The sequence below is a fragment of the Asparagus officinalis genome, chromosome 7, assembly GCF_001876935.1.
Source record: "Asparagus officinalis chromosome 7, Aspof.V1, whole genome shotgun sequence".
Lineage (NCBI taxonomy): Eukaryota > Viridiplantae > Streptophyta > Magnoliopsida > Asparagales > Asparagaceae > Asparagus > Asparagus officinalis.
This window is the reverse complement of record NC_033800.1, coordinates 149,815,308-149,840,793: the sequence shown is the minus strand read 5'-3', so window position 1 is coordinate 149,840,793 and position 25,486 is coordinate 149,815,308. Positions and strand designations below refer to the sequence as shown.

The window sequence follows — 25,486 nt, the reverse complement described above, 5'->3', positions numbered from 1 at the left end:
TTCTTCTATCTGATCACGTCTTTTCTTTCTTTTTTATTATCGTAGAGATTAATTTAATTTAATATAGATTTTCTCCTTTTCACTTTTTGCCCCAGGGTTCGTATTAGAAATATAAAAGGTTGATTAATGAGGATTTCATTGAAAAAAAAATTGGCTCGTCAGGATGAAGTCTAACCCGCTGAGATTTCTTTCTTTGTGTCCAAGTTTAGTATTTCGAATTTGAAATTTTTCTTAAGAGTATGTTTCAATATTCTAACAAAAGGATTTTTGCATTTAACTCCTTGCTTGGTTTCTTATTTGAGCATGGATAACTTATGCTTACTAGAATCAATCAAAGAGTATATATAAATAGTTTCCGTTTATGTAAATTTACATGTAATCGAATTTATTAAGAACTTTTATGAGCTAGGCGTGGCCAAAGAATTAGGGGTTGATAATCAATAAAACAGAGTTAAAAAAAAAGTAAAGAGAAAGAAAAAAAGAATTGTGAACAAGCAGTAGAAACAGAAAAAATATGGATTTTAAAGACACGAGTCTGTATATTGTAATTTTTTATTATTATAAGTTTTATTATTATGTTATCTATGAGACTTTTAATAGTAAAGAAAATCCACTATTGTCCGTCCATCTTCTATCTATTGAGAAAAACATATATGAATTTTGGGAAAAATGTGTCCAGGCCCCAAAAGCAGAATGTTCATGTGACCCGCCCCCTTGTATTTTGCCTCATGTGATTCAGCCCCAAAAAGTACCATTTAATATTTTAAGGCCCCTCCACGTCAGCAGTATAAAAAAAGAGATTGTATTTTGAAAAAAAACCCGAAATTACCCCTCCACTTATCTTCCCTAGACGTCTGGTCCACAAACTACATGGAAAGTCACGCCCATTAATGCAATCTGATGGAAAAAATAGAGGGAAATTTCCCGCCCTTTTTTGAACTCTATCATGAGCAATAACTCATGTTAGTTCTAAGTTATTTAATGTTAGTTCTAAGTTATTTAATATTAGTTCTAACTTATTTTATGTTAGTTCTAATTTAGTTCTAATTCATGTTAGTTCTAATGTTAGTTCTAAGTTATTTAATGTTTGTTCTAACTTATTTTATGTTGTTCTATGTTAGTTCTAATTTAGTTCTGACTTATTTAATGTTAGTTCTACTTCCAGCTAGTGTTGGTTCTAATATAAGCGTTAGTTCTAGTGGCTATATTAGTTCTAGTTGAGCTCCTGTTAGGACTGACACGATACCTGTTAGAATTGATACTGGAGAAGCTAGAACTAACACATCATCAAGTAGAAGTAATATGACATTTAGACCTAACAATTACGCTGGAACTAACGACTTAAATAAATTAGAACTAACACGATACCAGTTAGAACTAACACTAGAGAAGCTAGAACTAACACATCATTAAATAGAACTAACATGGCGTTTAGACCCAACAATTACGTAGAACTAATGACTTAAATAAATTACAACTAACACGATATCTGTTAGAACTAACACTAGAACTAACACATTAAATAAATTAAAACTAACACGAGCTGGTAAAAATTAGAACTAACCACATTAGTTCTAATTTATACAAAGTTAGTTCTATTTTATAACAAGTTAGTTCTAATTTTATACCATGTTAGTTCTAATTTTATGCCACGTTAGTTCTAATTTATGCCAAGTTAGTTCTAATTTATACAAGTTAGTTCTATTTTATAACAAGCTATCTCTAAATTATACAATGTTAATTCTATTCTGGAGCGTGTTAGTTCTAATCTATACCATGTTAGATCTATTCTGTAGCGTGTTAGTTCTAATCTGCACAGTGTTAGTTCTATTCTGTAGAGTGTTAGTTCTAATCTGCACAGTGTTAGTTCTATTCTGTAGAGTGTTAGTTCTAATCTGCACAGTGTTAGTTCTATTCTGTAGAGTGTTAGTTCTAATCTGCACAGTGTTAGTTCTATTCTGTAGAGTGTTAGTTCTAATCTGCACAGTGTTAGTTCTATTCTGTAGAGTGTTAGTTCTAATCTGCACAGTGTTAGTTCTATTCTGTAGAGTGTTAGTTCTAATCTGCACAGTGTTAGTTCTATTCTGTAGAGTGTTAGTTCTAATCTGCACAGTGTTAGTTCTATTCTGTAGAGTGTTAGTTCTAATCTGCACAGTGTTAGTTCTATTCTGTAGAGTGTTAGTTCTAATCTGCACAGTGTTAGTTCTATTCTGTAGAGTGTTAGTTCTAATCTGCACAGTGTTAGTTCTATTCTGTAGAGTGTTAGTTCTAATCTGCACAGTGTTAGTTCTATTCTGTAGAGTGTTAGTTCTAATCTGCACAGTGTTAGTTCTATTCTGTAGAGTGTTAGTTCTAATCTGCACAGTGTTAGTTCTATTCTGTAGAGTGTTAGTTCTAATCTGCACAGTGTTAGTTCTAATCTGTAGAGTGTTAGTTCTATTCTGCACAGTGTTAGTTCCGTTCTGTAGAGTGTTAGTTCTAATCTGCACAGTGTTAGTTCTATTCTGTAGAGTGTTAGTTCTAATCTGCACAGTGTTAGTTCTAATCTGTAGAGTGTTAGTTCTATTCTGCACAGTATTAGTTCTAACTCTAGTTATTTATGCCATTTTTTAAACTCTATCAATAGCTAACTCATGTTAGTTCTAACTTATTTCATGTTAGTTCTAACTTATTTTCATGTTAGTTCTAACTTATTTTATGTTAGTTCTAATGGCAAGTAAGAGCTAACTTTAAGTGGAACTAACATTAACACTTTGGCTACTTGGTCTAGTGGTAAAGCTTGGGAATTTGGAGAGGAGGTTAGGAGTTCAAGCCCATGCAACTACAATATATATTTAAAGGTCTTTGATTGGGCCTTGGGCCTTGGGGCTCTTGGGCTCTTTGTTAGTTCTAGCCATTAGAACTAACATTAAAGAGCCCTTTTGTTAGTTCTAGCCATTAGAACTAACATTCCAGCCCTTACAACTAACATAACAGCCCTTAGAACTAAATTTGGGCTCTTTGTTAGTTCTAGCCATTAGAACTAACATTTCAGCCCTTAGAACTAACATAACAGCCCTTAGAACTAACATTTATAGTTCTAATTTTCCTTGACCCCCCTTTCAAATTCACAGGTTCTTAGATTCTTTAGTCGACTTTTAATCACATTATCTTCAATTTTTAGCTAAATGTCGATATGTCTGAAGATTCAATGTGAGCTTTTGAATTTCTGCTGTTAATCTCTTATACAAAACTCTGTCAATCACCAAATCACACAAGAAAAAGGCATTAAAGAAAAACCCAAACTGCTGTTCAAGAATCCAAGGAGATCTCATTTCAATTAAATGAAAGAGAAAAACTACAAAAAAATATCGATTCCCTTCATAAATTACAAGAAAACAAGAGCACTATCTTGATTAAGACATTGATTTGGGTAAAGATATTCCGTAACCTAGAAAGGGGAGAACAACGATGCATCAGACCAAAGCCCCAGGCTCCGTCAGCTCGCGGGTCCCCGGACCATGTTCCGTGTTTGTTGTTGAACCCGCGTTCACGAGCTGTTTCTAAGATGACTCCCCGACCTCCGACTCCATGACCACCGTCCTCGCCTTCGCCTTCCACGAGCTCCTCAGTCTGATCATTTTCAGCGGCCATGACGAAAGTGAGAGAGAAGGAGAAGCTGAGAGATAGAGTGGAGAGAGAGAGAGAGAGAGAGAGAGAGAGAGAGAGAGAGAGAGAGAGATGGGATGGGGTTAAAAGGATGGACGCAGTTACCAAGCTCAATCAAATCAAAGGGTAAATTTGTAACTTTTGTTGGGTTTTTCTCAGGATCTGGTACTTTGGGGCCTTAACACAAATACAATGTGTATTTGGGGCTGAATCACATGGGGCAAAATATAAGGGGGCGGGTCACATGAACATTCTGCTTTTGGGGCCTGGACACATTTTTCCCATGAATTTTTCTAAAGTTTCTCTTTACAAATAAATGAATAAATAATAATGCAAAGAGTCATGTGCAAAATCAAAAATATCCTATTTGAAGCAACTAGTGATGAAGAAGTAGAAGTAACCTCCTCCTCGTAGTTTCGTTTTGTCCTCACGCGCATATAAAGGACCACAAAAACCTTGGATCACAAGAAATGAGTAATGATAGCCGTACATTTTTTGTGATTGATTTTGATGTTGTTTCTTGCGTTACCAACATTTTCAGAGACTTGTTTGTTACGAATTTTGCCGAATATTAAGGTTAACATGATTTCTAACAAAGATAGCATGTCGGCTCGCTAGTTTCGGGTTAATTAAACTGGTTAAGCATCAAACATACAGTATAAGAAAATTATTGCAAGTTATCACTAATTATGTCGTATCTTAAGGGGAAAAAAAGAGGTGGGTTAGGGGGGATGATAGAAGGAATATAAAGTATACGTAGATAAGGTTATCTTAATCATGACATTCAGAACACGTTACATGTTAAACACGTACATGATAACTTTTCCTAATTATCGTCAAGCATGATGTTTGGTGAAAACCTCACGTTGAAGTTTTGTGGAATCGGTTTGTACGAACACTCAAATTTAACAGTAGTTTTGCGAAATCTACTCTATAATTAAAAGTAGCAACATAAAATCACTTCGATAACCCTCATATAACGTAGTAAGTGGGCTGCCTTTGGTTTGCTGGCCTAACCTGTTGAAATATTTAATGAAAAAGAATATTCTTGTAATTCACCGAAAACACAATATCTAGTAGAGTATTTCAGCAGCCTTCGTTGAAGAAAAATATTAGACACAAAACCTACTGTTACACCTAAATAATACTTCTATTCACAAAACCTACACTTGTAAAAAAAATGATCAACTCTGATCACACTGACCCTGCGCAAGTGAGGACGTACATTTCGGCACCAAAATCATATTCTGCTGCTCAAAATTCACCAAATTAAATAAACTTCCCATCGCTCACCGGTAAAATTGCCAAACACAGAAGATTTCCATCTTCGAAACTCCGGTGAAATGGTCACCGCAAGGAGTTCTCATACCAGCGCGCACCATCAGAGTGAAAAACTAGTTCAGGAACTTTCACAACTGAGTTCTGATGGTCGCTAGGCGAAGAGAGAAACACAGATCAAACTCTGTCTCCGACGAGTCAGCAACCGATGAATTCACCCGTGCTTCGAACTCTTGCTTGGATACTTGATAACCCTCTCATTAGTTAAATAAAACTGTCTGTTTTTGGAAGCTTAGACCCGACACTGACCCCTTTCAGTGATAAGTAATAGGAAACGGGATAATCTGAATTATTAACGGGAGGAGTGGACTGGACTGAGCCAGATAAAACGGCCGATGAGACTAATTAATAAAAGAGGACTTGATATTTATTCACCATAAGAAGTTTTAAGCAATGAGAGGACTTCGTTTTTTTAGCCTAATTTTGAGTTTGATATTGACGGATAGATCTTTCTGAAACTAAACTGTACGCCGTTGTCATCCTCCGAAACTCCTCTCCACTGGCCGGTACACTGTTCCAGATGTAAGTTTGTACGTAGTGCAGATGAAGCGGAGGATGAGGAAGGAGCGAGCAGAGTACGACGAAACATAAGGTCTATCTACCACAAATATTTGATAGCGCTAAATTCTTAAGGATCTACATGTTAAGAAAAATGCCTTAGAGCATCTCCAACAGCTTCCCCATCTTCTTGAAATACTCAATTTTGGGGAATATAGAGCTTTTTTTTGGTCCAACAGATTCCTCATCCCATTCCCCAAAATAGGGAAGGAAGAGAAAAAAATAGGGAGCCTTCCCCAAATCTGCAGCATTCTTCAAATTTTTGGGGAGAGCTTTATTATTGTAATAAATGCGATTTTTCAAAATGGGGAAGCTGTTGGAGTTGGAGCAAAAATAATTTGGAGAATATGACTTTTGTTTCTCTATTTTGGAGAAAATTTTGGGGAAGCTGTTGGAGATGCTCTTAAGGATCCAAAAAATGGGACCAATGGAGGGAACATGTGAGGTGTCCCCTCCCTATTGCATAATGAGCTATATATGTTAAATTAATCCTCGTTAATTAGCCATAAACAGTATGAATAGGTTGGCTTGTGATCGGACCACGTACACACGGTTAAACATAGAAAATGGGTGGAGACGAGTCAAGGATGGGGGCAATATGAGTGGGAAAACCCATCAGTCTCCATCTCTTTAGCCCCACATCAATGTATGATGGTCCCTATTATCATTACGAACAAAGCCCATTCATACTGTTGGGCCCCTGTTATTACATTATGGTCCAATCTAAATAGTACTTCTCAAGCTCGGTACACCATTAGCCCTCATGCATACACTCTTTATTTCTCATCAAACTTTATTCGTAAATCACAGCAAGAGAAACAACCTATGGTTCTAAAAGTAATCAAACCTGATCACATTGAGCCTGCACAAATGACAACTTTTCAGCAAACAACCTATGGTTCTAAAAGTAATCAAACCTGATCACATTGAGCCTGCACAAATGACAACTTTTCAGCACCAACATCATACAGTATGTGCACATCAAACCTGATCACATTGAGCCTGCACAAATGACAACTTTTCAGCACCAACATCATACAGTATGTGCACGTTCTGCTGCTGAAAGTTCCCCAAAGTAGACATTCCATCCGTCGGTAAAATAGCCAGACATTTGAGGTTCAACTTCGAAACCTCGACGAAATAATTAGTTCCGGGAATTTTCATATCAGCTCCCTCAAAGTGAAATACCAGATCTGGGACATTCACAACCGCATTCTGATCACTAGGCGAAGTGAAGCAGAGATCAAACTCTGTCGACGAGGAATCAGCTACAGACAAATTCACCTGCGCTTCTAATTCTTGCTTCAATACTTGATAACCTTCGCTATTTAAGTGCGTTACACCCGTCCCCGAGTCAATAATAAAACCGCCGCTACCATCAGAATCCAATTCGAAAACTGAGCTACCGATCGCTAGAGGTTGTGACCCGACGCTAATCCCTTTTAGTGATAAGTAATAAAGAACAGCTTGATTCGGATTAGTAACTAGTGGAGTAGATTGGACTGAACCAGATAGAATGGCCGATGAGCCTAACAAAAGGGGGCTTGACTTTGTTTCACCGTAGGAAGTTAAGCAATAAGAGAATTTCGTCGCGCCAAGCTGCGACACTAACGACAGCTTGCCCCTTGCTAATCCCGCTATCCCCGCGGCGTTGGGTGGTAACGGGCCTATGGAGTACGTGTTGCAACCGAACCCGATAGCCGGTACTGATACCGGGTTATTGGATCCGAACGTGAATGTTTCGGTAGAGAGCACACCCAGAATAATTGTTCCGCCACCATAGGCGTATGTGTAGTCACAGTTCGGTGCACAAGTTGGTTGATCAGGGAGAGATTGACAAAGGGGGTTTGAGCAGGGGAGTTTTGCGAAGGTTGTAGATTTCGAGGGGTTAAACGTAGCTTTGCAATCGGTCCAGATTAGGTTGCTGCCGGTGTCCATGAGCCAAGTTAAGGGAACTGATGGGGATCCGATCGCGAAATCCATTGAATAGGATGGTCTCGAATATTGCAATGGAGTTTGGATTTGGGTTTGGGTTGACGTTAGGGTCGTAAGTTTGTGTTTGGTTCGACGAATGGCTCGTTCGAGGATTTCGGACTTTGTCAGGTTGGGCTCGGAGTCGATATGGGTGAGACCGATACGAATACCCAAGACGTTCGGGTTCATCAGGACTAAAATGAGAGAAATCAGGAGAGTTGGCACTATTTGGGCCATTTTTTTTTTCGCCGCTGTTATTTTTTGTGTAGATCGAAGAGATGATTAAAGATAGGCAATGAGTATGTACATTTATAGTGCAGGAGGACTAAATTTGCATGGAGAAGACCAGGACTAGATTTGCATGGAGAAGACCTGTATGCATCACGGGAGACTTTGAACAAAGTTTAGTCGTCGTGGAATAATCCTTTGATTTGATTTAAGAAGTAACGTTTCATAATATTGACAAATGGCCGTAAAGCTCAATCAATCAAGAGAGTATATTTTTCTCTACTGCAGGAATTAATATTTTTGGAGAAAAAGGTTTCTCAAGTTAAAGCATCTAGTGAACCTGGGTGCGGTCATTTTTCAGCAGCCGTCTGTGATATGTGACATCAGTATTTATGTGCGTGAGCAAATGACTTCATTTGTCAATAATTATGAGAATTTAGAGGATGAAAGGTCCTTGCTTTGTGAGCAAGCCATGACTCGGTTCTCTATTTGTTAGGACTTGGGAATGGATTCTAGTCATCATTTTACCAAGTATTGACGAGTTTGTCATACTGCAGAATTGGAAATTAAAATTAAATCCCATAATCGTTGCATTATGACTAGAGTACTGTGAGCAGAACCCTTTCCTGCAATTTCCGTTCTATCTTCAACACCAATAGCTTTATTAGTAGGTTATAAATGAGCATCCCAACCGAATAAAAGAATAATTCATTCGAAAGTTTATGCAGTCAAACTCTTAAGATGCATTTACAACAAGGCTAAGCTAGTATGCAGGTATAATTAGACTGAAGGCTTCTCCAATGACAAAGTACAAGATTAGGCTACCAAAAATTGCAAGTTTTGGGGTACAATTACCAATGATCCACACAAGAACAAGATCCTTGTGCAAAAATGGCGAAATCTGTTAGTATCCCTAACGATAAATTTCCTTGAAACAACCTTGGATATTAGCTATTGTGATTGCACTATGACAATCCCCACAAACTCTCAGGTTCTTTGCAATCCTTACGGGCACATTTGGAGGAGCTTTCAACAAACCAAAAGCAATGGCTTGCCTCTCACTATGACTGCATAGCAATTTTTTTTTTTTCTTATCGTCATCCTCTATATCAAGCAACACAAAATTAGCAGAAGGAACGAGACCTGCCTTAAACTATAAGTTGATCTAATCTTGCCAACATCTCATAAATCTCGCTAGTCTCCAAATGTGACTTACTCATGAGCACCAGAATATATAAACCTCTTCTTTAATCTCAATCCAACTATATCCTGTCCTGTCAAGAAGAAGATGGGAGAAAATATCTTCTATTGTACTAACAATATTGTAAGACACAATTATTTACAGGTGATAAATACACATAATAAGTGAAAAATAGAGGAGCTGTCCTTCAGATATACAAGAGAATATTCTGGGTCCAACATCTTTTGACAATCCTCTGATGACCAACAACTACTTTCTTATCCTTCCTCCATCATCCCATCTCCCTCCTGAGGCATAAATGTTAGATAAAATCACATGATTTGCTGCATTTTCAGGTTCTAGCTAAAAAAAAAAAACCCTCGTCGGCCAATCTCTCATCAGGCTCTATGTCACCATTAACTTGGAAATGGTTTGTTAGCCCTATGACCAAATTAACCCCCTTTGGAGGGTTAAAGAGGGCTAAACCCCCTTAACCCTTATCGAATGGGGCCTCAAGTTTCATGTTAGTTTTGTGAAGTTTGCCCTAAAAAGGTAAACTAAAAACACAAAATCACTTCAATATTCTCGTATAATATATCACACAGGCTAGTTTTGGTATATTTTGCCAGCCAACTCCCGTAGAATCTAACACACATTTACCAGCCTAACTTGTAGAATTGCCTTAGGTTTGTTCAACAGATTTTATGCAGAATTTCGTTATATAAAGAATATCTGCCTACCTATAACTTTAATAAAATATATTTAATGCACAGAAAATTTCTGTAATTCACCAAAAAATATGATGCTGATAAAGTATCTTAGCAGACTTCTTGAAGAGAAATAGCACACAATATATATTTCCCAAAGGAAAAGACTGTTACATATAAATAATACATCTCAAGCTCAATACATCATAACACTCGTACACTCTTTATTTCTCCCCATACTTTATTCTTATAAATCACAGCAAAAGCAACAACCTATGGTTCTAAAAGTAATCAAACCTGATCACATTGAGCCTGCACAAATGACAACTTTTCAGCACCAACATCATACAGTATGTGCATGTTCTGCTGCTGAAAGTTCCCCAAAGTAGAGATTCCATCCGTCGGTAAAATAGCCAAACACAAAAGATTCGTATTCGAAACCCCAGTAAAATAATTAGTCCCAGGAATTTGCATATCAGCACCCTCAAAGTGAAAAACTAGTTCAGGAACAATCACAGCCGCATTTTGATCGCTAGGCAAAGAGAAACACAGATCAAACAATGTCGCGGATGAGTCAGCAACCGATAAATTCACCTGTGCTTCAAACTCTTGCTTCATTACTTGATAACCTTTGTTATTTAAATACGTTACAGTTGTGCCCGAGTCAATAACAAAACCGCCGTTACCATCAGAATCCAACGCGAAAACTGAACTATCGATTGCTAATCAAACCTGATCACATTGAGCCTGCACAAATGACAACTTTTCAGCACCAACATCATACAGTATGTGCATGTTCTGCTGCTGAAAGTTCCCCAAAGTAGAGATTCCATCCGTCGGTAAAATAGCCAAACACAAAAGATTCGTATTCGAAACCCCAGTAAAATAATTAGTCCCAGGAATTTGCATATCAGCACCCTCAAAGTGAAAAACTAGTTCAGGAACAATCACAGCCGCATTTTGATCGCTAGGCAAAGAGAAACACAGATCAAACAATGTCGCGGATGAGTCAGCAACCGATAAATTCACCTGTGCTTCAAACTCTTGCTTCATTACTTGATAACCTTTGTTATTTAAATACGTTACAGTTGTGCCCGAGTCAATAACAAAACCGCCGTTACCATCAGAATCCAACGCGAAAACTGAACTATCGATTGCTAGAAGTTTAGACCCGACGCTGATCCCTTTTAGTGATAAATAATAGAGAACAGGTCGATTTGGATTAGTAACAAATGGAGTAGATTGGACTGAGCCAGATAAAATGGCTGATGAACCTAATAAAAGAGGACTTGATTTTGATTCACCATAAGAAGTTAAGCAATATGAGAATTTCGTTGCGCCAAGTTGTGACACTAACGACAACTTGCCTCTTGCTAATCCTGCTAACCCCGCAGCGTTGGGTAACAGGCCTCGGGAGCGCATGTTGCACCCGAACCCGATACCCGGTACTGATACTGGGCTATTGGACCCGAATGCGAATGTTTCGCTAGCAAGCACACCTTGGACAGTTAAGTTGTCAACATAAGAGTATGTATAGTCGCAGTCTGGCGCACAAGTTGGTCGAAAAGGAAGAGATTGACAAAGGGGATTTGTGCAGGGTAGTTTTGTGAAAGTTGAAGAATTCGAGGGGTTAAATGAAGTTTTGCAATCTGTCCAGATTAGGTTGCTGCCGGTGTCCATGAGCCAAGTTAAGGGAACTGATGGGGATCCAATTGAGAAATCCATTGAATAGGAATTGCTGGAAAACATCAATGGGGTTTGGATTTGGGTTTCGGTTGATGCTAGGCTCATAATTTTGTGTTTGGTGCGACGAATGGCTCGTTCGAGGATCTCGGATTTGGTCAGGTTGAGCTCGGAGTCAATGTGGGTGAGATTGATTCGGAGACAAGCTACATTTGAGATCATTTGGACTAAAATAAGAGAAATCACGAGAGTTGGTAGTATTTTGGCCATCCTTTTTTTTTTGGTTATTTTGCTGCTGAAGGCCAGCAATGAGCGTGCATATTTATAGTGCTGGAGGACTAAATTTCCAGGGAGAACACCCCTACTAAATTTCCACAGAGAAGACCAGTATGTATCATGGCAGACTTTGAAAAAATCAAAGGTTAATTATGGAATAATCCTGTTTTATATGATTAACTGTTGGAAAGTTCTAGAAAGTAATTTTTTTTCTTCATTTAAAATTAATATTTTGGAGAAAGAGTTTCAGTCAAGCAACTAGCTGGTGAACCGGGATCAGTAATTCTTCCAGATTGTCGGCTGATTTTGCATTTTCCCAGCAATTAATATGCACAAGGAAATGACTTCAATTGTCAATTAGGAAGGAGACTAATAACTTCCAGACGTAATAATTGAGAACTTAGAGGATGAAGAAGTCTTTTGCTTAGCATGCTTTGGGAGCATCCCACTGAATAAGTGGATAATACATTCAAAAGTTTATGCATCCAGACATTCACTTCCAATAAATTCAACAAAATAAACTAAACAACCGATGCTATCAATCTATGGCTCAAACAACAGGCTATCCAAAAAAAACTAGAATATCCAAACAAAAAAAAATTTAAGTTTTGGCTGTAATCACCAATAATCCCCACAAGAACAAGATCCTTGTGAAAAAAGATGAAATCTATTAGTATCTCTAATGATAAATTTCCTTGAAACAACTTTAGATATTAGCTTGATTGCATTATTGCACCCCACAAACTCTCACGCCTCGTTTGGTACGCGGGAATGAGGTGGAATGAAATGGTCATTCTAACTTTTCATTCCCCGATACCAAACGTACATATTTTTTAAAAGATGGAATGACCATTCCCACTTTTTATGGGAATGAGCATTCCAAGTGAATTGATAAGGAATGATCATTACCATTCAAGTGAGAATCAAATTAGTTACGTAATTTTCAATTATACCCATATTGATAATTTATCAAATGAGTTAATTTTGATATCTAGAACTGTGAATTGTGGATATCATTCTTTATATTATTTTTGGACCTATGAAAGATGTGAAACTCTTTTATTTATTTTTCTTTAATTTTTTTTAAGACTAATAAATAGTGAGTATTGTTTAAAAAATATAAACGGAACATACACCTGAGAGATAACATATGTATTAGTATAAAACATAGCTAGATTAATATAACATATGCATAAATAAAATTGTTTAGTTATAATCATTAATATTTATTTTTATCTTATTAAAAATCTATGTTGTTGTAAGGGCATTATTATAAAATAAGATTTCATTCTCACTTGTGAACTAGTGATACCAAACATGGGAATGAGAATGCGATTTTCATTCTAGCTTCATTCTATAAACACACCCAAACAACGTAATGGGAATGACCATTCCATTCCCACATACATTCTATTTCATTCCTTCTTCCATTTCATACTCATTTAAGTCCATTCTCACGTACCAAACGAGGCGTCAGGTTCTTTGCACTTCTTATGCGCACATTTGAAGGAGCTTTCAACAAACCAAACGCAATGGCTAGCCTCCCACTATGACTGCATAGCAATTTTTTCTTATCATCTTCCTGCATATCAAGCAACACAAAATTAGGAGGAGGAACACGACCTGCCTTAACTATAAGTTCATCTAATCTTGCCAACATCTCATATATCTCATTAATCTCCAAATGTGACTTATCATGAGCACCAAATATATAAACTTAATCTCAAACCAACCATATCCAACATCTTTTGACAATCCTTTGACAACCATCAACTTCCTTATCCTTCCTGCATAATCCCATCTCCCTGCTGAGGCATAAATGTTTGATAAAATCACATAATTTGCTGCGTTTTCGGGTTCTAGCTCGAAAAGCTTGTAGGCTGATCTCTCACCAAGCTCTACATTACCATGAACTTGGCAAGCTCCAAGCAATGCTCCATAAACACTACCAGTTGGCTTTACCCTCATTTTCTCTATAAATCTCAGCTTCATCAAGTCTTCCCCCTCTCCCAAGCATATCAACTACACAAGAATAGTGTTCAATATGAGGCTCAATACCAAATTTCTCTGACATACTATCGAAAATCCCCATCCCTTCACTAACAGGTCCACCATGACTACAAGCTGAAAGGATCACAGCCAAAGTGATAAATGGGCTTCAATCCTTGATCTTGTATTTTTCGAAACAATTCTAATGCAAGGTCGAAGTTCCCATTCATAGAGAATCCTTCAATCATAGAAGTCCCACGAACGACATTTCCTCTCCCCAAGTTATTAAAAATCTTAAAAGTGCCTTCGTAATCTCCGCATCTAGAGTACATCGTCACTAGTGAGGAACCAACTATCAAATTCAAAATGAACCCGTTTCGAATGACATAACCATGAATAGCTTGGCCTTTCCTGAAACTAGAAAAGAAGCCACAAGCAGGCAATAACAAAAAATAGTAACCTCATTGGATTTAATACCATCTTCAACTTGCATTCTGTAGAACAATGCAAACGACTAAGAGAACTTCTCTAATGAGGAAAACGCCCGAATCATAGAAGACCAAGAAACAACATTTCTAGTAGGCATTCTATCGAACGCTTTCCTTGTATTGTCAATAACCCCAACAGACCCATAATCATTAACAAGCGATTATCAACGGATAAATGATTTCTAATCCCACACTTAAACCAATAATGAATGCAACTGATCAGTTAATTTGAGAAAACCCAATTCAGCTGAAGCTTTCAATAACACCGACAACATGTAACCATCTGGTTCATCTCCATGTTCAAGCATTTTAGAGAAAATGTCAACTTTCACTTGGGTTTCCATTTCTAGTGTACCCACCAATCAATTAAGTCCAGATGAATGTATCCAAGTTCCTCTTTGGAATTCTATCAATCAGTTCTCGAGCATTATCGATTCGGCCACAAACAGAGTAGAGTTTGATGAGTTTTGGAAGCAAGTCTCTGATTTTTTTCAAACCCAGCTTGTTTAATTTGGCAATGAAGCTCTTTTCCTTGTGAGAGAGAGAGCAAGAATCGATGCAGGTTTGGGGAAGAGAGCTGAATTCTGAGGAGGTTTATGGACTTGAGCTTGGTCTTGGGTAATTTAAGAGAAATGGGTTTTGGGTTATTTTGAGAGGATGAGGTTTATGGACTTGAGCTTGGTCTTGGGTAATTTAAGAGAAATGGGTTTTGGGTTATTTTGAGAGGATATTGAAAAGGAAAGAGAAACTATAAGTGAGTAATTTAAGAGAAATGGGTTTTGGGTTATTTTGAGAGGATATTGAAAAGGAAAGAGAAACTATAAGTGGGTTGCTTGTTTGAGAGAATGCCATTGTTTCAATTTGTTAGTTTTGAGAAAGTAAATAGTTATCCATAGAATGCAGGGTTATTTTCATATACCCCCCTTACATCATGGGTATTTTCAAAAATGCCCTCCAAATCTCAATATTTGTAAAAGTACTCCTTTAATCATCGATTTAGGAAAAAATTACCTCAAAGCAATTGATCATCAACTTTGATAACTTATACTCACTATGTAAAAATTATCAATAGAATAGTCAAAGTTCTAGCACCAAGTTTATAATTTGTTAACTTTAGGGATATTTTTTTACAAAGGTGGTGATCTGAGGGGTAATTTTGTAAATACTAAGATGTGGTGAGTATTTTTGAAAATACCCATTATTTAAGAGGTAATGAAATTGGATTTTTCATGTACACTCCTCTCATTAATACTTTAATTTCAAATATGGGGGGGAAAATGTAACTATGGAAAGTATAAGAAAAATATGAAAACATGAGAATAATATAGCCTACCATGTCTCATGATCATTAGTAACTATAAGCCAATACACCATATATAGAAGGCATTCAAAGCCAGAAATTACAATTTATGCTAGTAAGGAAATGTAATTGATTCCAAACCAATGAAAATGACATCATGATATTTTTAGTATCACATGAATGCCATGTGTATTAGGTCATCATGTACCAATCAGATTGCTGATACTTAAGGACATATTAGTAAAAAACCTGAAAGAGCAAAGTCGAGACACTCAATATGATATAACAATCATATTGTCTTCAAGATAAAGTAATGCAAACATTAATTTGAACTCAAAAGTTTAGGACTACAAAGTCAAATATCTTGAGAAAAACATAACAAAAGAAGTGTGAAAAAAGGAACCATAAGTACACATCCTGATGGGCTATTCTTCAAAACATATGACCAAAACACATTATGTACAACTCTTAGAAACTAGATATCTTCAAACTCCTGTTTGGATGATTTCGGATACCCTTCATACTCCAACTTCACTCCCAAATTTGCCGAAATAAGTCTGAATTTCAACCTGATGGCATTCATCATCTCCTGAATCCCCTCGTTCTCTGGTTCAAGAAGTGGATACTTGTTCAACAGTTCGCTCAATTGCTCGATGGTCTTCTGGATTCTTGACGAGAATGCTCCCGAGTCAACCCGAACCACTGATTTCCAGATATCAACACATCCACGGTAGAATCCTAGTTCTTCTCCTATTTCGAAGCCTACTTTTAGACCCACATCTCTTCCCTCTTCCTCTCCTGAGAGCAAACCATTGTTATAACCATCATTATAGCCTTCATTGTACTGGGTCTCTTCCCTCTTCCTCTCCTGAGAGCAAACCATTGTTATAACCATCATTATAGCCTTCATTGTACTGGGTTTCATTTAAAAGAACTGAAGATTCAAGAAAATCAGGATTTGGCTCCATCTTTTTATTATCAGCAAACTTTCGCGGTCTCAAGAAAAACCTGTATAAAGAGGGACCTCTATGTTTAGCTAATTTCTAAAGTAGAATAATAGAGACAAGCTCTTGAATCTAAAGGTTTTAGGATAAGTAGAACAAAAACTGAATATATGGAATGCACTTTTAGTAAAACTAGGAAAGGAAGAGAGCCTATGGTACATATTGATGGCAAAAAAATATCTAAAACTAATCATTTTTGCTATTTAGGATCAATCATTAGGCATGATGGTGAGTTAGATGATGTTGTGCATCGAATCAAATCGGGATGGTTGAAATGGAAGAGTGCTTCGGGAGTCTTATGTGATCATAAAATACCAATAAAATTTAAGTTAATTCTATATGATGGTTATAAGACCAACTATGCTTTATGGTTCAAAATGTTGGGCAATTAAAAAACATGTTCAAAAAAATGTGTAGTAGAAATGAGAATGTTGCGATGGTTTTGTGGGTATACATTAAAAGATATGATAAGAAATGAGTGCATCCATAGTAAATTAGAGATTGTTCATATTGAGGATAATATGAGAGAGAATAGATTAAGATGGTTTGAGCATGTACAATAGAGACCCCTTAGTGCACCAATTAGGAAAAACGATAATATTAGAGTTAATGGGGCTAGGAGATCTAGAAGTAGACCTAGAATGACTTGGTTAGAATCAATTAAGAATAATATGATTAAGACTAACTTAACGAAGGAGATGACCCATAACAGAATGAAATGAAAAAAATAAGATTAATGTAGCCGACCCTAAACATTTGGGATAAAGACTTGGTCATTGTAGTATTAATTGTTGTATAATGATGTGTATTTGAATATGTTTTAGTTCTGGTTTTGTTTTATTTATTATTTAACTTTTTTTAGTCTAAATATATTCTTTGTTACGCAACCAGTTTCTTTTTTTTATTTTCAACCTCAGACCTATCTGCCTGCTATAAATGCTTGCTATGCGCTAACCTACCCCTAAAACGATTTGACTTGCTGACCCCGCGACTTCATTGACTTCATGGACCATGCTTTGACTTCAATCACTGACTTATCTAAATCAAAGCATATAGTTGTGGTGAACGAGACGACCGTCCCTACTCAAACTGAAAAACGTTGATTGACCGTTTCCATCGTAACCCAGTTCCTTTGTTTGCTTGTGTACGTGTTGCCTATTCAAAATACGAGGTGAAAGAGAGACGAGTACGAGGTTCATAACTTCCAGACAAGGGGATTCATATAGGCCAATATGCCTATTGCAATTATGACGATTGCAATTGAAGCTCCCGCTGGTGTATGTGGTCAAGCTTAAGAGAGAAGTTCCTCTTTTCAGAAGAGTCGCATTTTCAGAAAGAATTCCTCGGATTCCTACACGACTTGCTTGCAGGCAAAAATCTGCTTTTTATTGTGCCACTAGGCTAGTCGAAATTGAATTAGTCAATGAGCTAAGTTATGTCCTTGCAATGCGCTAAGTAATGTCCCTGCCTACCCACTGATGATCCCACTTCTCCTCTTGGTTCAGAAAATTCCCTTCCTTCTGTTTTCCTACAACTGGGTCTATAGCTTTAATAATCATGTCTGTAATTAGGAACATCAAAGATTATTTTTTTACATTGTAATGTGTTTGTTAAAACTATAGATAATGGAGTTTAATTTGGAGTTTTGAACAAAAGAGATAAAGGAAGAGGAGTTGAAGAGGGATATGGGATGGGAATTCTAATCAATATGTGAATGGAACCAAATCGTAGATGAAGGGGAAAAAAGGATGGAGATGATCGTCTATGAAGCACAGATTCGCCCCCAGAGGCCACGAATCCGTGTCTGACCCACATCAGACACGGATTCGTGCACGACACGTGCACGACACGTGTCGAACACGGTCAATCTGTGTCCGACACGGATCAACGGTCCAACTAGGGGGGACACGGTCAAGGGGACACGGCTTGGATTCGCCGAACAAAAAGAAAAAAAAAATCGCTGAAAGACAACCCATAACCGAAACCCAAACCCAAAACTAAACCCTAATATTTTCACTCACCTGAGTCGCGATGCCGCCATCGATCTCTTCTTCTCTCAGATCTCGTCGCTCGTCCTCGTCCATCTATCTCGTCTTCTCTCAGATCCTGTTGCTCGTCCTCGTCCATCGATCTCGTCTTCTCTCAGATCCCGTCGCTCGTCCTCGTTGATCTTGGCTCCACTCGTCGCTGCTAGGTCAGATCTCTAACTCGTTGATCTCGTCTTCTCTCTCTCTCTCTCTGAGTCTCTCGATCTCTTCGTCTCTCTCAAACTCTGAGTCTCTCTCCGATTCTCTTTCTCTCTCTCTCTCTCAATATCTCCATCTCTCAATCTCTCCGTCTTTGTCAAACTGAGTCTCTCTCTCAATCTCTTAAGTCTCTCTCTCTTCACTTATTTTTTTTAAAGACTATTACCTTTTTTGTTCATGCAGCTTTGTGCTACTGCTGAGCAACTGAGCAAGTCACTTCATTTGGTATTTTGTTATTTTTCAATTTTAGTTTCAATTTCTTAACATATAAATATTTTTTCAATTTCAATTTCAGTTTTTAACACAAATGAATTATTAACATTACACAAATGAATTATGAATATACATATGAAGATTTTCTAATTAGAATATGAAGATTTTCTAATTAGAAAATAGGAATACAATATGAATATACATATTTAATGAATGAATTTTATGGATATTTATTTTGGTAGCTGTGTTGGAAAATTTGATTGATCATTCATCCTTGCTCGTTGCTACTTAACTCTGAAGTATAATCTGTAAAAAGAAAAACAAGTCAGTGAGCAACAACTTATTAATTAGTATAATTAGAAAAAGAGCTTAAAATAGTAATTAGCATGCTAACTAATAAATTATGAACATGTAAATATTTAATTGTTAAATCACTTAATTCTTACTTAAAAAACATATTTCATATTTTAAATGAAAATACATATTTCTTGCATTGTAATTTGTGAAAACTTATAAACTTCTCTATGTTATGCATGCTAATAGCTCATATTATTATCATAAATCTGATGGAGAAAGCTACTCATTTATACTAAATCGAGATTTTCGTATTATGTTCCATATATGTTATGGTTTAATATTTAATTAGTATTTGTCACTTGTTGTTTATAGCAATGGAAGCAGAATGTAGTTCTGGTGCATAGTCTGTTCAAGATGATCACACTCCTTTGTGGAAGTATGTCACGAAGTTGGAGAAGATGAGTAAATTAGGGGGGAATTGGTAGTCGATGTGTAGTTACTGTCATGAAGTATTTACATCCTCCTACTCAAGGGTCAAAGCTCATTTAATGCGGATTAGTGAGCAAAGAATTAAAATGTGCAGAGGTTATAAGCCGCGCAATATGAGAGACATGCAAACTGATATGGATCAAACAGAAACAAGGCTGAGGACTTCTATGCCTAGGACAGTGACGATGTCAGGTTCTTCAACTTCAAGTGCAGCATCAGGAAGTCAAAGCATGCATTCTCGTCAAAGTGAGCCAAAGAGGAGGGGAGCCACCACCGTTGAACATGCCTTCAATACAGGAGCAATAGATGAAATGGATTCAATCATTGCAAGGATGTTCTATACCGGTGGGCTGTCATTTAATTTGACAAGAAATCCATATTTCTCCAGAGCTTTCACATATGCCGTAAGCAATCCAATTGCCGGTTACAAGCCTCCGGGTTATAATTCTTTGAAGATCACTCTTTTGCAACGTGAGAAGGCTCACGTAGAGAGGTTGTTGGAGCTCATCAGGGGCACATGGAAGCAGAAGGGGGTCTCTATTTACTCTATTTACAATGATGGCTGGGCAGATGCACAGAGGAGGCCACTGATAAATTTCATTGCGGTCTCAGAAAACGGACCAATGTTCTTGCACTGCGTGAATGCCGAAGAAGAATAGATATTTCATTGCAGAGAAGCTTGAAGATTGCATTAGAGAGGTGGGGCCTCAAAATGTGATCCAAATCATTACTGATAACGCTTCGGCATGCAAGACCGTAGGGGCAGTTGTGGAGGGTAAATTTCCACACATCTTCTGGACTCCATGTGTTGTTCACACCCTTAATCTAGACCTTAAGAATATTTGTGCTGCGAAGAATACAGAGGCTAATGCAATTACTTATGCAGGGTGCAACTGGATTACAGAGGTATCAAAAGATGCTTTGACGATTAAGAACTTCATCATGAATCACTCAATGAGGTTGGCTATGTTCAATGAGCATTCGAAGATGAAGCTTCTTTCAATTGCTGATACCCGATTTGCTTTATGGATCATCATGCTAACGATGATTAAGAGAAGCCTCAAAAATATGGTTTTTAGCGACCGTTGGAGCTTGTACAGAGATGATGATGTGGGAAAAGCACAGTTTGTTAAGGAGAAAGTGTTTGATGACTTGTGGTGGGATAGGGTGGATTATATTATTGCTTTCACTGCTCCTATATATGATATGATCTGACTCACCGATACCGACAAGCCCAGCCTTTATTTGGTATATGGTATGTGGGATACAATGATTGAGAAGATAAATATTGTTATTTATAGACATGAGGGCAAAAGAGAAAATGATCCCTTCTCATTTTATGATGTCGTACACAAGATCTTGGTGGATAGATGGAATAAGAGCAACACGCCACTTCAGTGCTTGGCGCACTCTTTGAATCCAATGTAATAATTTAGATTATGTTATCAAATCATTATTTTTGATGTGATTATTTTTATTAATAATGTCTAATTCAATGTTAAACTTTAATAGATATTATCACGAGATATGGCTCAATGAGAATATCCATCGGCAAGCACCCCATCAGGATGAGAAGGTCTCTTCAGAAAGGTCTAAGTGTCTAAGAAGATATTATCCTAATGCTGATGAACGGATGACAGTTAACTTGGAATATGCTAGATTCTCGGCCTCTCTTGACACTTTTAGTGATCTAGATGCTCTTGCTGATAGAGGATTGATAGATCCAAAACTATGGTGAGTGCTCTATGGATCCTCAGCTCCCAATCTGCAAGCATTGGCCTTAAAGCTTCCGGGTCAACCCTGCTCATCCTCTTGCTGCGAAAGGAATTGAAGTACATATTCATTCACTCTTTGAAGAGGAACAATATGACATGGACAAGGGCAGAAGATCTTGTGTATGTGCATAACAATCTTCGTTTGCTTTCTCGGCCATCCTAAGAATATCAAGGAGGAGAATCGAAGCTGTGAGATATTGGTGGAGATGCATTCGACTCATTTCAGGGTGTCGGAATTCTTGATGTCGCCACCTTGTGTCTTGATGAACCCACCATGGAGGCCATATTATTTGCTGATGATGAAGGCAATGAAGAAGTCATCGGACTAGCTTCCACTTCATCTTGATATACTTTTTATTTATAAACTTGTTATTTTGTGATAGAATGAGTATGTACTCTAATTTCTTTTTGTTTACAAACTTGTTATTTTGTGATAGAATGAGTATGTACTCCAATTTCTTTTTGTTTACAAACTTGTTATTTTGTGATAGAATGAGTATGTACTCCAATTCCTTTTTGTTTACAAACTTGTTATTTTGTGATAGAATGAGTATGTACTCCAATTCCTTTTTGTTTACAAACTTGTTATTTTGTGATAGATTCATATCTTAGATTATTAGTTGAATTTTATAAATTTTTCTATATATAATAATAATTTAAAAAAATCCTTGGTGCATCTCTGTATCCTATTTTTTTGGATTTTGTCATATCCTGTATCCATGTCCGTGTCGTATGCGTTCCCATATCCGTATCTGTGCATCATAGATGATCGTGTTATTGAAAGATTATTATAAATTGCATCATATAATTTTAGAGGGTTTGTCGATTACTTACTATGATAAGAGATTTTTGTACTTTGAATTACTACTTCACGAAGGTTTATTAAAATAATTATAGAGAAACAGATTACAAAATGTAGAGTAAATGTAGAAAATAAGGTATTTAGTAATTGAATCTTTACTTTTATTTTTCATGATTAGAAATTAGCTAAACATAAAGCTCCTTCTTAATATAGGGTTTACTTGAGACCACGAAAGTTTGTTGATATAAAAAAGATAGAGCAAAATTCTAATTTTCTTGAATCTTCAATTCTTTTAAATGAAACCCAGTACAGTGAAGGCTATAACGATAGTTATAATGATGGCTTGCTCTCAGGAGAGGAAGAGGGAAGAGAGGTGGGTATGAAAGTAGGCTTCAAAGTATGCAAAGAACAAGGATTCTACCGTGGATGTGTTGATATCCGGAAATTAGTGGTTCGGTTTGACTCAAGAGCATTCTCGTCAAGCATCCAAAAAACCATCGACCAATTGAGCGAGCTGTTAAACAAGTATCCACTTCTTGAACTAGAGAATGAAGGGATCCAGGAGATGATGGCTGCCATTAGGTTGAAATTCAGACTTATTTCAATAAATTTCGGAGTGAAGTTAGAGTATCAAGGGTATCCAAATCATCCAAACAAGAATTTGAAGATATTTAGTTTCTAACAGCTATATGTAATGTGTTTTGGTTATATGTTTTGAAGAATAGCCCATGAGGATATGTACTTATGGTTCCTTTCTTCACACTTCTTTTATTATTTTTTTCTTAAGATATTAGAGTATTAGACTTTGTATTCTGAACTTTTGAGTTCAAATCAATGTTTGCATTACTTTATCTTGCACGCAGAATGATTATTATATCATATTGCGTTCATGACTTTACTCTTTCAGAATTCTTACTAATATGTCCTAAATAAGTACCAACAATCAGATTGGTGCATGATGACCTGATACACATAGCATTCATGTGATATTGAAAATATATCATGACGTCCTTTTCATTGGTTTGGAATCAATTACATTTCCTCGCTAGCATAAATTGCAATTTTTAGCTTTAAGTGTCTTCTATACATGGTGTATTAGCTTATAATTAATAATGATTGTGAGAGATGCTAGCATCTTTCATTCTCATGTTTTCATATTTGTTTTTATACTTTCCATAATTACACTTTCCTCGCAACATTTGAAAGCAAGGATTAATGAGGGTGTACATGAAAATCCACATTCTATTACCTCTTAAATAACGATCATTTTCAAAAATACCCCACACCCCACATCTTAGCATTTGCAAAATTACCCCTCAAATCACCAACTTTGAGAAAAAAATATCCCTAAAATCAACAAATTATCAACTTGGCGCTAAAACTTTGACTATTTTATTGATAATTTTTACATTGTGATTATAAATTAGCTTATCAAAGTTGATTAATTACTTTGAGCTAATTTTTTCTAAAATTGATGACTCAACGGGTAACTTTACAAATACTGAGATTTAGAGGGTATTTTTGAAAATACCCATGATGTAAGGGGGATATGTGAAAAATTATAGATGAACTGCAATCTCTACCCCAAAATTACCAGTTGCCATGCGATATAATCTGTCTTCTAACCCTAATTAATTTCCCTAAATTGGATAATATATTCCTTTCAACTTTACTTAAAGATGAGAAAAGGGCAATAATTATAACATCAAACAATTTCTCAAGCATAGACAAGCAGCACCTAATCCACATAACTCAAACTAAACCAAAATATCTAACTAGATCTACTAAACCCCCCCTTAATTATCAAGAAATCAACCGTAACTATCATAAAAAGAACAGATTTTTCCACCAGAAATAACTCAGATTCACAAATAAATTAACAAGATCAGAACTTTCTATAAATCAGGCGATAAGTAAAACAGAATTAAAATAAGGAAACTAACTTTTTGCCTTTGGGAGTTTTGAGATCGGAAACCCTAGCTCGAGACTTGACGAAAAGGTGGAAAACAATCGAAGTATCACGAGGGAGAAGGGATTTCTTTCTTCTGTGTATTTAAAGAGGAGCTTTGCTACGGGACCAAGAATATGGAACTAATAGGAGAGATAACTGACGTGTCCTCTTCTTATTAGATAATGAGTTGGTCATCATTAATAATGGTTAACTCATTATTCAATTGGAGGAGACACCTCACTTGTCCCCTCTATTAGTCCCATATTTTGGGTCATTGAGTAATTTTTCTTTAAAAAGAGAAGACGGCGGTGACCTCATCCCACGCGGTATTCTGTTCCGCGGTTTCTCAATCTTTCACCGCACGTCCCTCTTATCCGAAGCCTTAACCCGATTGGTGCCCGAGTCGGTAGTTAGCGGGTTACGGGTTTGAAGTTATCTAACCCGGTTTGTGTTGGTGAGAGCAAATACTCAATATTGTGGAATAACCCCATTAGATTTAAATTGGGAAAATATCCTCAGTTTCCTCGATTTAAAATAACGAAATTATTCACAACATCATGCAGAATATTTTCAGATAGGTTGACCAGAGCTGTCTTTGCGCTTCAATTGAAAAGTGTCTTGATGGAATTAGAAGTGCTATATAATTAATTAGGAGTAGTTGGAATTTCTTACAACACCATGTACTTCCACGTAATTAACTGGAACACCCTGTAATATGATATTTACAATTCCAACTAGTAATTCCGATAAAAAAAATACTTGTAGCAAACATCTCGAATTTAATGTGAACATACATGCCGCATGTGAAATTATAAAAATATTGCTAGGTAGGTAGAGATTATTCTAGATTTTAGTAACTTTTGACTTTTATGATCAAAATACTATAAAAATTATTTTGCTATAACAAAAATTTGTTTGATTGAACCTAGGTTGTTTCGGTGAGCTTAATTAGAAGCTAGTTTTTCAAAAACTAGGATACACTAGCTTTTTGGAATTGGACTTATAAGCTAACTTATCCGGTGCTCTACAAAGAACGAATTTTTAAACTTTTGAGTTGGTTACTATAACATGCATATACATCAATGAAAACTTTCGAGTACGGTTTAAATGTCAATCTTTTCATTTTTTTATTATGTTTATGATAATTGTATAAAAAGCAAAATATCCGTATAGCCTATTGTTTTTTAACTTTGATATACTGTATATTCATGCTAAATATAAATTTTTAAGATTGTGCTTGGCACATGGAATATCAGATTATATCATTCTCATTAATTTGATATATCTATAAATTAGACTTTGGGAAAGTACATAGTCTAAAGAGCCCCTAAGTAGATAGT

The 25,486-nt window shown here is 36.5% G+C and overlaps 2 protein-coding genes across 10 annotated transcripts; both read right to left on the bottom strand.

The window, feature by feature from the left end:
- Positions 6,269–12,645, bottom strand: LOC109849648 (aspartic proteinase nepenthesin-1-like). Of its 5 annotated transcripts, none has more exons than XM_020419507.1 (3): positions 10,423–12,645; positions 6,438–6,518; positions 6,269–6,367 (listed from the first exon to the last, which is right to left on the bottom strand). In XM_020419507.1, exons 1-2 carry the CDS (start codon positions 11,584–11,586, stop codon positions 6,456–6,458), a joined length of 1,227 nt encoding a protein of 408 aa, XP_020275096.1. In that variant the 5' UTR covers positions 11,587–12,645; the 3' UTR covers positions 6,269–6,367; positions 6,438–6,455. The 5 variants fall into 5 exon arrangements, with proteins under 5 accessions (XP_020275096.1, XP_020275093.1, XP_020275094.1 ...); XM_020419504.1 differs by lacking the exon at positions 10,423–12,645 and adding an exon at positions 6,589–7,776; XM_020419505.1 differs by lacking the exons at positions 6,438–6,518; positions 10,423–12,645 and adding an exon at positions 6,532–7,776 and having other exon boundaries at positions 6,269–6,391.
- On the bottom strand, positions 15,674–24,369 carry LOC109848244 (oral cancer-overexpressed protein 1 homolog). Of its 5 annotated transcripts, none has more exons than XM_020417665.1 (4): positions 24,139–24,369; positions 22,617–22,767; positions 16,262–16,377; positions 15,674–16,191 (listed from the first exon to the last, which is right to left on the bottom strand). In XM_020417665.1, exons 2-4 carry the CDS (start codon positions 22,691–22,693, stop codon positions 15,845–15,847), a joined length of 540 nt encoding a protein of 179 aa, XP_020273254.1. In that variant the 5' UTR covers positions 22,694–22,767; positions 24,139–24,369; the 3' UTR covers positions 15,674–15,844. The 5 variants fall into 5 exon arrangements, with proteins under 5 accessions (XP_020273254.1, XP_020273253.1, XP_020273256.1 ...); XM_020417664.1 differs by having other exon boundaries at positions 15,674–16,203; positions 16,274–16,377; positions 24,139–24,367; XM_020417667.1 differs by lacking the exon at positions 22,617–22,767 and adding an exon at positions 18,395–19,138 and having other exon boundaries at positions 24,139–24,366.